This window comes from Protopterus annectens, chromosome 15.part0, assembly GCF_019279795.1.
Source record: "Protopterus annectens isolate FY-2018-M chromosome 15.part0, PAN1.0, whole genome shotgun sequence".
Classification (NCBI taxonomy): Eukaryota; Metazoa; Chordata; order Ceratodontiformes; family Protopteridae; genus Protopterus; species Protopterus annectens.
Window position 1 is genome coordinate 624,727,782 of NC_056749.1, and position 12,340 is coordinate 624,740,121.

A 12,340-nucleotide genomic window follows, 5' to 3' on the forward strand; every position below is an offset into this window, starting at 1 on the left:
TCAAGTTGCCAAATTAAACAAACACAATGTTGCAAAGCTATGCAGCTGCTGCAAGGTGACACTATCTACATAGAAAGTTATTTTTTTATTACTGACCACATTAAAATTTTGCATTTACCTTCCATATTTTCCAACACACAATGTGTGTGTCTGTGTATATATAAAGATTCAACTTAACCCTTTGAATATCAGTTGCAATGCAGTCAATGAAATTGGTGCGATTTCCTGTGGGGTGAGTCTCTCTCAGTCGCTTTGAACCTCCCAGTGGTCCAAGAGCCACTGGAGAGTGGTCATAGCAAAGGCTGCCCTAGACCTTGGAAAGGAGTCCAGTTTACAGTGCTTTGTAAATGTAAGCACAGTGGACCAAGTTGCTGCCTCTAGATTATAGCCCTTTCCAAACATAAGATGAAGTCAAAGTCCTGGTAGAGTGAGCCTTGACCATGGCTGAAATAGGTTTGTTGTGGAGGGAAGATCAAAAAGTTATAGCCTGTGACAACCATTTGTCTGTCTCACACAGTTGTTCCTTATTTGCATCTTCACAAAAAATGAATTGATCAAAAATTTTGTCAATGTAGTACCAGAGTTGTCTGTCGACATCCAAGGTATGTAGCGTCTTTTCTCCCACATTTTTGGGGGGAAAAAAACAGGCTGTGTAGCTTGGCTAAAGGTAAACTCAGATAGCACTTTAAGCATAAAAGATGGATTAGTTCTCAAAGAAACTCTTACCTCTGTGAAAAAAAGATAAGATTAACCCACCACAAGAGCTTGCAACTCAAGATATTCTTCTTGCAGATTTCAGAGAAATCAGTAAAACTGCATGTTAAGAACCTCAAGTCAGCCACATGAACTGGTTCAAATGGAACAAATGTTAGCTTCCCTAACACAAAGGTAAGATACCAAGGATAAGCCACATGTTTTCTGGGAGGCCTCTTATGTAGAGCCCCTTTCAAATATATCTTGACATGAATCTCCATTGAAAGAGGTGAATCTATGGGCAGATATGTTGAAATGGATGAGAGACAAACCTTGATAAAGGAGTAAGACAAGCCATAGGATAGTAACTCATGCAAATTTTGTAAAAACAGAGAAGCACTAGCCCTCAATGAGTGCATGATATTTTGTTGGCATCAACTAGAAAACCATTTCAGTTTGCTAATACATGGCTTTCTAGTAGCTCGCTTTCTGGTCTTCATTAGAACCTGATGAACATCCTCAGAAGACAGATACCTAAAAGGTATTAAGACTATCATTCATGCAGTTAACTGCAGTTGTCTGAGGTTAGGATGTGTCACAAACACCTTTTGTCTTGTTTGAGTAAATCCATTCTGTGAGGAAACGTGAGTTACTTTCATTTGGCTATGAACTACCACTGCCTGTGCTAGAAGGGAGTCACCAAATGATCTTTTGAATCTTCAGTAGTACCCCGGATATTTGTGGAAAAGCATGCAGGTACATTCCTGTCCTTGGAAAAGAAAAGTAAGCAAAATATATATAAAAAAAAAAAAAACAGCAGCAAAGGTAGTATTTTTCCATAAACAGGACTGGTAACCCAGCATTCTCTCATGTACTTTGCAGAACATGATAGCAAGGAAGACGTGCAAAATCACCAGAGGGCATATACTGGCATGTTACAGAAATTGTTACTTCCTTGCAGTCCAAACATCACTGAATTGCAAAGAACTTGGGTTACAATATAATAATGGTGAAAAAAATGAACCTTGTTGTTTGAACCAAGCTACAAAGATCTAGTAGATTTACTACACACAAAATGTTAAAAATATATAACAATTGGAATTGCAAGTTCAATTATTTCATTATATAGTGCCACTTATAAACTGGCATTTACAAAGTGGCATACTGCATAAAGAGCCATTTAGACACTGGCATTTCTTTGTAAATGCTACTATGTAACGATGATACCTTACTGCTCTGTACAATTAAATGAGCAGGAATGTACTCTGAAGTGAAAATCACTACAAAAGATCAATTAAACTATTAAATAAAAAAACAGTAAACAGAACATCAGTAAAATCAGCTCGCCAAAACTGCATTATATTGCAATGACATCTCCCTCTCTTACCTGTTGCTTTTTCTAAAGGATACATGTACTGCAAAAACACAAATTATAAACAGCTGAAATTACATTACTTTTATAAATGCAGTCCGGAAAAGATGCTAGGTAGGATACAACAGTGATTGCAATGCTGCACGAAATCACATAGCAGAAGTTTTCATTCTACCAGACAAAAACATATTGGACAGGGAATAAAGAAAACTTTTAAAGAAATCTGATAACGTGGGTGGGATTGTTGATTGCATCAACAATGATGTGACAAAGTGGGAGGGCAAGGTTTAGATTTCAGAGGCAGGTAGCTGCAATTTCAATTGGGACAGTGTCCCTTTAAGTTTGGCCCCTCCTGTTCGGTATGTAATAAAATCAGTCTGATATTGCTTGGAGTGCAACATGCCAAATGGTGGCTTACACTGCAATGAGTGCTCTCTTGCTGCTGACAAGCATACATTTTTGTAATGTAGTTTTCTGCACTTTTGTTGTGCTGATACAAAGATCCTGTATGCTAGTCCAACAACAAGCTTTAAAGGCATAGCATTTCCCTTAAGTGCAATTAAATAAGGAAAGTGGTTACCTTATAGCTCTTTGAAGAGAGGACAGGACTAAAATCATACATTCAAAGGTCTGTAGTCACAGTTTCCATGGATGACGCTTCATAATATCATAATACAAATTATAACTTTATTTGGTTTAGTGTTTTGCCATTTTTAAATATCTTACAGTGATTTTGCATATCAAGATCTTGTAACAGCCATTACCTGAACATTTCAAAGACTTTTACAAATGTGACAATCTTTTACATACTTGTTTTGCATTAACTGAAAATACTTGGGTTCAAATTTGATTCTGGGAATCTTCGATGCCATTTCTACCATAAAATGTTCCGCCTTCACCTGACAGCATCTTCAGTGTGACAAGATCTTTCATGCAAACTGCATCTTCTGCAAGCAAAAAGCTCTTCTAGATGCACATTTGCAAAACCCAGATAACATACTAAAATGCGTTCATAACTACGGAATGTGTTGAAGCTAGTACTTCTTGAGAAAATACTATCAGGGTTATATATCCTTGTAACAAACTACAAAAAAAAAAATTTATGCAAAAAAAAAAAAAACGAGGAGTAGCAGGAGCACCACACCCAATAATGGATGTGGAATAAAGTTGTCAAGGGACTGGGTAAAAATAAAAGAGGCAGCCTGTTTTTTATACAGTCATATGACATAAATACGTACAGTTTCAATGAACTTGAATCTAGTTCCTAAACTGATTGAAAATGAAAGACCTAGCTGTATCAGAGAGAACAAATAGCCATGAAATGAATTCTTACAAATGTATGGTCAGATGCTGAAATTTAAAGTTTTAAAATACAATTTACATGTTAATGTCTTGTATGGTATTTTCACACACAGAAACATGCTTAATGTCTTGCTACTCCTCTGCAATGTACACCAGTAGTTTAAAATGCATTAATTGTCAAGACTTATTGACATAATATATGATCCAGACATGAATGACATAAGCAAGGAATGGCTACATTTATAACTACTCTGCAACTATCATATCTTCTGCACCACCACGCAAGTGCTGGATGAAGATAGTGTATTGTGTATAAATGTAAACATCACAGCATAAAATGTTTAATACACAGCCAAACCAAAAAGCAAACTACTGTTCAAAAAGTAGCCATAAAAATGAATAACTGCAATAGCAGTATTGCACATGGAATGCTTGTCATTGTGTTTTACAGAACCAAGGCAGCTGCAACTTTAAGAATATAAATTTAACAAGAAAATACAATCACCATACCCAACTGATCAAAGAAAAAAAAAATCCAGTACCCATATATCATCGTATGAGATAACAAATTAGGTACAGTTGGTGATATGTGCTGGTATGAATGCATTTCAATTTGTTCCTGGTAAGTCAACTTGCACTAAAAAAAGTGCAAAGTCATGAAAGTTTGATTGTCTTCTACCAAGCATAAATTTTGATGTTTGTCTGGTAATGCAAACTTGAAGTCCTTTAAGCTTTAGCAGTTCACAAGCCAATAGCTTTTCAACCAGGAAACAACTGATTGGCTATATCAATGAAGGCCACATTTATCATCTTTCCAACGACTTATACCCTATTCATGCCTCTTCCCATTAAACATGCGAACACGGTCATAACCAGCTTAGCTTTTACCTCAACAAGGTCTTCGGGAAGTGCATATACACGGGCTCCAATTTTTCTAGCAATTGAAACTGCATACCTAGTTAAAGACAAAAAAATATGGTTATACCTATATAGATATTTCTTCAAACTGCAAAATTAACACTATACAAAGAGTTTTAACAATGTGAGTAAGCATACATATTCTACCACAGGAAAATAAAATAAAAATAAAAGGAGAAGGATTAACTACTATCCTAAACACCCAGGGTTGCTATACCAAAAAATAAACCTTAGGGATAGATAAGTAATAGACCCCCTTATAATAACTAGTGTGATATAAAATAAGATATAATTATCCATAATTAACTGGAGGATGAATAATCGTTAGAGGAAAACATATATGTCTGATTTATGAGTAAATTGAGAGAGGAAAGGGGGTATATTGTTAGAATAATACTTTTTACAACCATTTACAACTTGGATATATTGACAAGTATATAAAGGGACATCTCACTAATGTGATTAACAATAGAGTATCGTCAGTATTTATTTGTTGTAAGACTAGAAAATTCGCACACAAAGATCTTCACAGATTATGTTTATAGTAATGAATGTTGTATGATGATTACTTTGCTTGAATTAAGTCAACGAGACTGCACCAGCAGTACTGGAAATAGTCTTTCTTTTTACTGCTAGTGCAAAGTTTATGTGCAGATATATACTTAGCCATTGTTTTAAAATTCTCCCAAGAGATTCATGAGGGGTTTACCCAGTTCTTAGCTAAAGTATATGAGAAGAGTACACACAGTTATTAGGATGAGTCTCCGGACTCCTGTTAAAGGTTTTGGAATTATATTCAGGACTGTAGTTTGCCAGGAGAAGGTAGTCTTCTCATAGCCCATTTTTTCCAGGTGAGCTCTAACTCTAAGCAGCATAATTTATATACGTTTTTACAACTCCAGAAGATGTGGAGTATATCTGTATGCTGGAGGGAACAGAAAGGACAGACTAGATTTTTGTTGTATCCAAATTTTAATAGGACTGCTGGAGTATAGTACGAGTTATTATTGATCATAAGTTGGGTATAAATTAAATTCTTAAAAGGGGTTAGATTTAGTGTTCCGAATTGCTTCATATTTGGATTCCATAGAAATTTTACCTTGTATGTTACCCCAGTATTTGGAATATAGAAGCAATTGTTGATATTCGATGTTTATTAAGAGCCTGTAGGCATGAGATAGCATTTTGTTCCTAAGGGAAAGGGTTTTGATAATGTTAGAGTTACCTCCTGCTCGCTCACTTTGGTGTTAAATTTTTGTTTTTTTAATGAATTAAGTTGTCTTAACATGGGGTCATATCTACTTGGGGCCCCAAAGAGTTTAACAGCAGCAAAGTTCTTAGGATGGTAAAATTGCCATACCATGGTGTTTTTAATTATGGGAAGGCTAGACAGGTCTATCATGTTATTACTGAATTTTATATTTGGGTTTAGGTGAATTGGTTGGACAGGGAGAGTATTCTGTAGATTAACAAAGCACAACAATACTGAAAGATGTTGAAACATGTTAATTTTATTTTTTAATGCAGGTAGAATTTTATATTTGTATTCACTGTTAAGCATTAAATATGGGATACAGTGAGGGTTTAATTTGAGTGATTGTATATACTTGCACTAGATTTTGACCCAGATTGGGGTCCATGTATCAACCGATGGTTCATAGTTCACAATTTGGATTAAATGGTTTGCATTTATTATATCGTAGTATAGATTAAAATCAGGGAGGCTCAAACCACCTTTTTCTTTTGGGAGTATTAGTTTTTTTTTTTTATACAAGAGATTCTGGTTGTTTTAGGGAGCCAAGAAAATTCAGAGATGGTGGTTTACGTTTTATTTTAAAAAATTTGAGTATATTTAACTTTATGGAGTTTAGATGAAATAATATCCTAGGGAGAATGTTCATTTTAACACTAGCAGTTTTTGACTAAGGATAAATTGATATTTTTCCATCTGGATAGGTCGTTGTTTATTTGTTCTCAGACTTTACTTAGGTTTGCTTTCATTAAATCCTGATGTGTGTGTAAAAATTTTATTCCTAAATATTTAATTGAATATTTGCAGGTATGTCAGACAGGGGGAAGTAGGATTCTAGGTGTTTATGAGTTTTTAATGGGAAAATGGAAGATTTTGTGGGATTTAGCTTATAATTTGCAGCAGCAGAAAAGAGACTTATTAATTTATGAATTTTATGAAGATCACCACTTGGGAGTTCAAGGTAAATGTTTAAATCATCTGCAAATGCTGAATATTTTCTCTCTCTGTTAAAAACTATTAGTATATGGTGATGAGATTTTTTGGTTAACAAGTAGTAGGAGAGGTTCAAGATAAATATTAAACAGATATGGTGAAAGGGGGCAGCCGTGTCTAGTACCATTAGTAATTTTAATAGGGTGGGACATTGTTTTATTGATGTACAGAGAGGTAGTAGCGTTGCTGTAAAGCATTTTTATAGTGTTAATCAAATTCAGGAAAGTTGAAGTATTGCATGGTTAAATATAGGAAGTTTAGGTCCACATTGTCAAAAGCTTTAGTGGCATAGAGCAGGAATGAGTATCTCAGGTCGTTATTTTTTTAGGAAAAACATTATTGCTTCTAAAGTGAGGGTTTTGTTGCATAGTTGGTCTTGTTTCATGAAACCTAATTCCTCAGGGGAAATAATTGAAGCCAGAAATTTCTGTATTCTACTTGCTAGGATAGAAGTCAGAATTTTAACATCTATATTAATGAGGGCAATGAGTCTGTAGCTAAGAGTTATGCTTGTCAGAATTAGGTTTTAAGATGAGAATTGCTTTAGAGTTGTTCATATATTTATCAGTAATCTCCTTGAGGATGAGGTAGTTACAGAGGTTAAGAAGAATTCTAATTAGATGATCATTAAGAATTTGATAAAATTCTCCTGTAAAGCCATCTAGTCCTGCCACCTTGTTGGATTTGAGGTTTTTGATAGTTAACTATTTCATTCAGTGTTATAGGAATAGCCAATAGATGTTGTGTGTCACTTAGTTTGGGAAAGGTTAGCTTATCGAGGAATTATTTGTAGATGTCTATTAGTTTGATTTTTGGGGTTGTAAATTTCAGTAAAGATATTTGTAAAGGAATTAATAATGTCAATACGGTATAAGGTTTTCCCTTTATACTTTAATTCGGATACATAGTTCGGGTCATCACTGATGGTACTAGGCTATAGGCCCTAGGGCCTATACAAGTCTTGCCATAGCAATTCCCTGGATTTCTTCCCACAATATTTACTTCCCTGGACCCCTGTCTAGCAGGGTGACTGACGTGATCCCCAGGGCGAATTTCCTATCTCCCATCCAATAGTCAAGGTTTGTTTTGAAGAGGGCCAAGGAAGTGTTCTGCTTGACATGTATGGGCAGTCTATTCCAGAGTATGGGGAGTCTCTAGGTCAGGAACCTATCCCTCCAGCAGGTTTTGTTCATTGTGATGACAAGGTTTAGATCCCTGGAGCTTGTGGCTCTGAGGGACTGGGATTTATTTAAGTGGAGCATGTACAACAGCTCAGGATTTGACATGGCACTGTATGTTAAGCAGAGATCACCTCTGAGTAGACGATATGCCACAGTGTCTATTAGTTTGGCCAGTGTTCTAGAGGGGGGTTGTGCCCATTCTGAGTATCTATGCAGGAGTTTTAATTTGGCAAAGGATTGGTTTTGTTGATGGAAGGAGTGTATTATATATATATATTTTGGAGTCTCATGTAGTTTATTTTCTAGGTCCAGAGAGTATTTATTTTGAAGTTGTAAATCGATGTTGTACTCAGTGAGGTCAGTGATATACCTTTGCTCCTTTTTTTTTTTTTTTTTTTAATAAAAGGATACTTTTTGTATAAGTGCCCCTCTGATAACACCTTTGGCAGCAGCCCATTGAACATGAAAGGGGATGAAGCACATACAAGATTCAAGCTCAAACTGTTTCAGATATTGGTTAATTTTGTTTATAACATCATCTTTTTTAAAAGATATTAATATTTAACTTCCAAGTGGGACTGCTGCAGTGGCCATTAAGGTGTTGTGTTGGGTTGATACTCAGAGATACATTACAGTGATCTGAGATGGATCTTGCCTCAAGGACAAAGTTATTAATTTTGAGAAGACATCTGAAATTAGGAAAAAGTCAGTTCTAGACCAGACTATGAGATGCTGAGAAATAGGTATATTTGTTTGCCTTTCTATCATGATCAGATATTTGGAATGGGTCAATTAAGTTGAAATTATTAATCAGGTCATGAGTAGAGGCAGTCACAGTTGGGGGGGGGGGTTCCTGTTTGTTTGAGCTGTCGTTCAAGGGGTCAATAAGTGCATTCCAATCGCCACCTATAATAAAGAAATGGTTGGTATACTGTAATAATAGATTGTGAATTTCATAAACAAATAACTGCTTTTTTGTACATGGACTATATATGTTTAGGAAAAGTATACGTCAGCTTAATTGAGGGTAAGAACAGAAACAGACACCACCGATCATTATGGTCTGATTTAGTGGTTAAAATTTCCCCAGAGGAGGTTTGTTTTAATTAAGACAGTACCTTTCGATGAAAGACCATTTCCAGTTGATGATATATGTCTGACCCAGTTTCTTTTCCTATCATTATCCCATTGGTCATTTGTCAGGTGTGTCTACTGTAGATAGAAAATGTTAGAATTATCCTGATAAATTAGGTGCATAATCAATTTCTATTTTCCTGAAGACTATTTATATTCCAAGAGTTAACTTTAAACATTATGCTTTAGGATTTAAGTGTAGAATATTGTACAAGTAATTTTTAAAGAAAGTAATTTGTATAAACTTATTATATTAAGCATAATGTTAGTTGATGTCCTATTAAGTAAAAAAGTTAGAATGTCATCCAAGTACCCTACCACAAACCTAGTGCCTAGCCACAAAACTCCCTGAAATGATCTTGTATAACATACAAACAATTGCGTATTGCATGTTACAAGACAATTTTGCATGTATAAAATAGCATTATAAAGTAGCAGGGAGACCATACTAATCCCTATATTCCAAGTGTCAGCAAGCACTGGACTACCCACCCCCCTTGCAGCTCCATGAAAAATTTAATTTAACCTGAGATTGAAATAGTGCCAAAGGTGTCATGGCTCTGAATAAAACATGTTGGAAATTAACATTAGATATCATAAAAAGCATGCTCTAGTCGGGATTTTATTATTAAACTATTTAGAAGTTTAAAGTAGTTAGTTATATCTCGGGATAAATGCAAATACGCTCCTTGTTTACCACTAGAACCTGACCCAAGCTGTAAAAACTGTACTTTCCCTTCTTTAAAAGCACGGAATCAAGAAGCAGGTAGTCTACTTAGGCTTTAGTGTATGCATTCTTTGCTTATGATCATAACCAGCAATATATCTAATCTATTAGACTACCCCTCTATAATATATATCTAATATAAACTGTCCTCCCTCTCACAAAATAAAACATTAGACAGGAGTGAGGAGAGTATCTCTAGTCTGTATTCGTAATATACTAAGACAAGAGAAGAAAAATCTACAGAAAAGAAGCGTAAAAAACATTTGCATCACATCTCCTATGTTAAAGCAAGAACAGCATGCTTAAATATTAATCCAGTAAAGCAATCTAGTACGTTAGATTATTCCTAATGCATTGTGTACTAAAGAAAGTGCAACCATCAAAACATTCCAATGCAGCAGATAATGAGATCAAGCATGGGAGTATGTATGTACATGTGTAAGACTGCAAGTAATTTAGGTCTTGGTAGTATATAAAGCTTTAGTTAACTGCAATAAATACATAACAGGTGCTCATTACCATTCCACACAGTTTAGACAATATTAACTAACCCATAGATTAAATTATTTGCTAGTGTAATTTCTTGGATGTAAATGATGAGCTATAGGTGTAGGTGGGGGAAAGAAGGTACTTTATGCAGTTCACCCTTGCAGAAACTTAAAGTAGCAAGCTGCATTGTAACACTTAAAAACATTTTTTTTGTGTTCCTCTTTTCCCAGCTTGAAACGCTGGAGCGCTTCATTAACAGTAGATTAAAGAGAATGGGGGGGGGGTGGCTCATACACGTGTTATATGCAGCTGTATAAGTGATTCATGAACATTTTAAGAAAAACATATGTAAAGTACTTTTAAATCCATTGTTCTGCAGCAACTGGAGGTCACAGCAAATCTGGTGTCTTCTAAAAATAGTTATTTTAAAACAAAACAGCCCATTTCCAACTGATTCAGTGACTGCAGCAATCCCAGTGATACACGGCTTCATTTTCGCCGACCTTGGGACATCATCCGCAGACATTCCTGTTGAATTCTGGGTAATGGAATGTTCAAACTGCTCTGGAAGCCTGGGAAAAGGCTCGGAGTGCAAGAACAAGGCCCAAGAAAGCCAACAGAACCCCCACAAACATGGCAAATAGGCCCAAGCACCACTATCACATCAAACATGGGAAACTACCTCCAGGACAACCAGAATGTAAACTCCCAGTCAGATATGCTCCGTGTTAGTCAACTTACAGTTGGAGGTGATTCCAGACCAAAAAAAGATGTTTGGTTATTATTTTATCAAGTTATGGAAGTATTCCAATTGTTAAGAAAAATGCACTGTGATTTAGACTTTGTGCCATTTAGTGAAACACTGACAGTTTCATTGCAGTTTGTTGAACATCTTGAACCATATACATTAATCCTGGCTGGAAAGTCAATTGTAGCAAGCTTTTTGGTTCCATTTCAGTCGGAGCTTTTTTTTTTTTTTGGAACTCATTGCAAAGCAGAATGGTTATTTAGCTGGTTTACTTCTCAGGTAAATCATTGAATGCTCTCATTAATGTTTTTTTTTTGCTTCATCCACTTTATTAGATATTTGTGGTCATTGTGGTGGAAGGAAAGAGTAGCAGAATACTTCATTTGAAAACATGTTTTCTTTTTAATTAAAAATGCACAGAAAGGAGCTAGAGCTTGTCTTTGAACCTTTATGGGTTGTGGAAGGTCCTGGGAAAGTGTAATTTTGTGCCCTCTCCATGTAATCGTACTTTTCTTTTTTGCAGCCACAAGAATTGCATTTGTATGTGCAGTGTTTACTAACCTGGCATATATACTTGTATAGGAATATCTTCATTCTGTGATCTGTGTAGTGCTCTGTGAGCTCTTTCAATTACAACGTCTTCAGTGAAAGCTTTGTTGTCAGTGATTGTTTTGAAGATTTCTGTTAATATGACTGGTATTTCAGTTTGGTCAAACTTTTCTGGAATGCCTCTTATTATAATGTTTCTTCTACTACGCGCTTCTATTATTTTATGTTGCAAATCAGAGATAGTTTTGTCATTTAAACTTACTTGTGCTTGTAAATCCGGTATTTTCTTTGCATTTTCTTCAGTTTTATTTTCAGTGAGGTTTAGACTTGTGATTATTTGATCCAGATTAGAGCCAAAGGAGTTAAGCTTGTCTGAGAAGCTTTTTATATCATATTGGAGCCGTTGCAGGGCTGATTTATTGTCATCCAGTGTAAATGCAGGTTCCCCTTTGGTTTTGGAGGCTCCTGTGTTAGATTCCTGTAGTGTTTTCATGGTTTTCTGTCTCTTGGTTGTTGTATCCTTCTCCTGGGTAACTAGAGAGGATAATTTGGTCTTAGATGTTAGAGTTTCCATAGAATCAAGCTGAGTAGTCATCTTCGGCTGAATTTCCTTTTAGAATTGACATCAGTACTGTGTGACCTGAACACCTTTCCTTTTACTTTCTCTATTCCAGAGCTCAGTTTTTGAAGAGAGGCCTGTCACCATGTGGCTGCGCATCCACCCTGTCAGTCTCTGAAGAAGTAAACACAGGATAAGTCAGGTATAGTGTTGATAAGATCAAAAATGTTAATGCTTTCCTTCTCTTCGTATGCCTGTTGATCAATATTATCACTTTTTTGTGAAGTTTAACGCCAGATGTGGGTTATAATAAGCAGATGAAATTAGCTATTGTAGGAGCAGCAGAAAGTGTGTGCTCAGTGCTCGGCGGCCATCTTTGTATTTATTCATTTTTCTGACCCTTGGACTACACGTAGAAGAAAA

General features: G+C 35.7%; 1 protein-coding gene across 1 annotated transcript in view; it reads right to left on the bottom strand.

Annotated features, from left to right (window-relative positions):
• Positions 1-2,730: 2,730 nt before the first annotated feature.
• The window catches only part of PLS3 (plastin 3), a 980,136-nt gene continuing 970,526 nt past the window's right edge, over positions 2,731-12,340 (bottom strand). Inside the window, exon 18 of the mRNA XM_044057459.1 lies at positions 2,731-4,322. Within this exon, the coding sequence (XP_043913394.1) occupies positions 4,190-4,322 (133 nt within the window). The 3' untranslated portion in view covers positions 2,731-4,189. The remainder of the gene's footprint in view (positions 4,323-12,340) is intronic.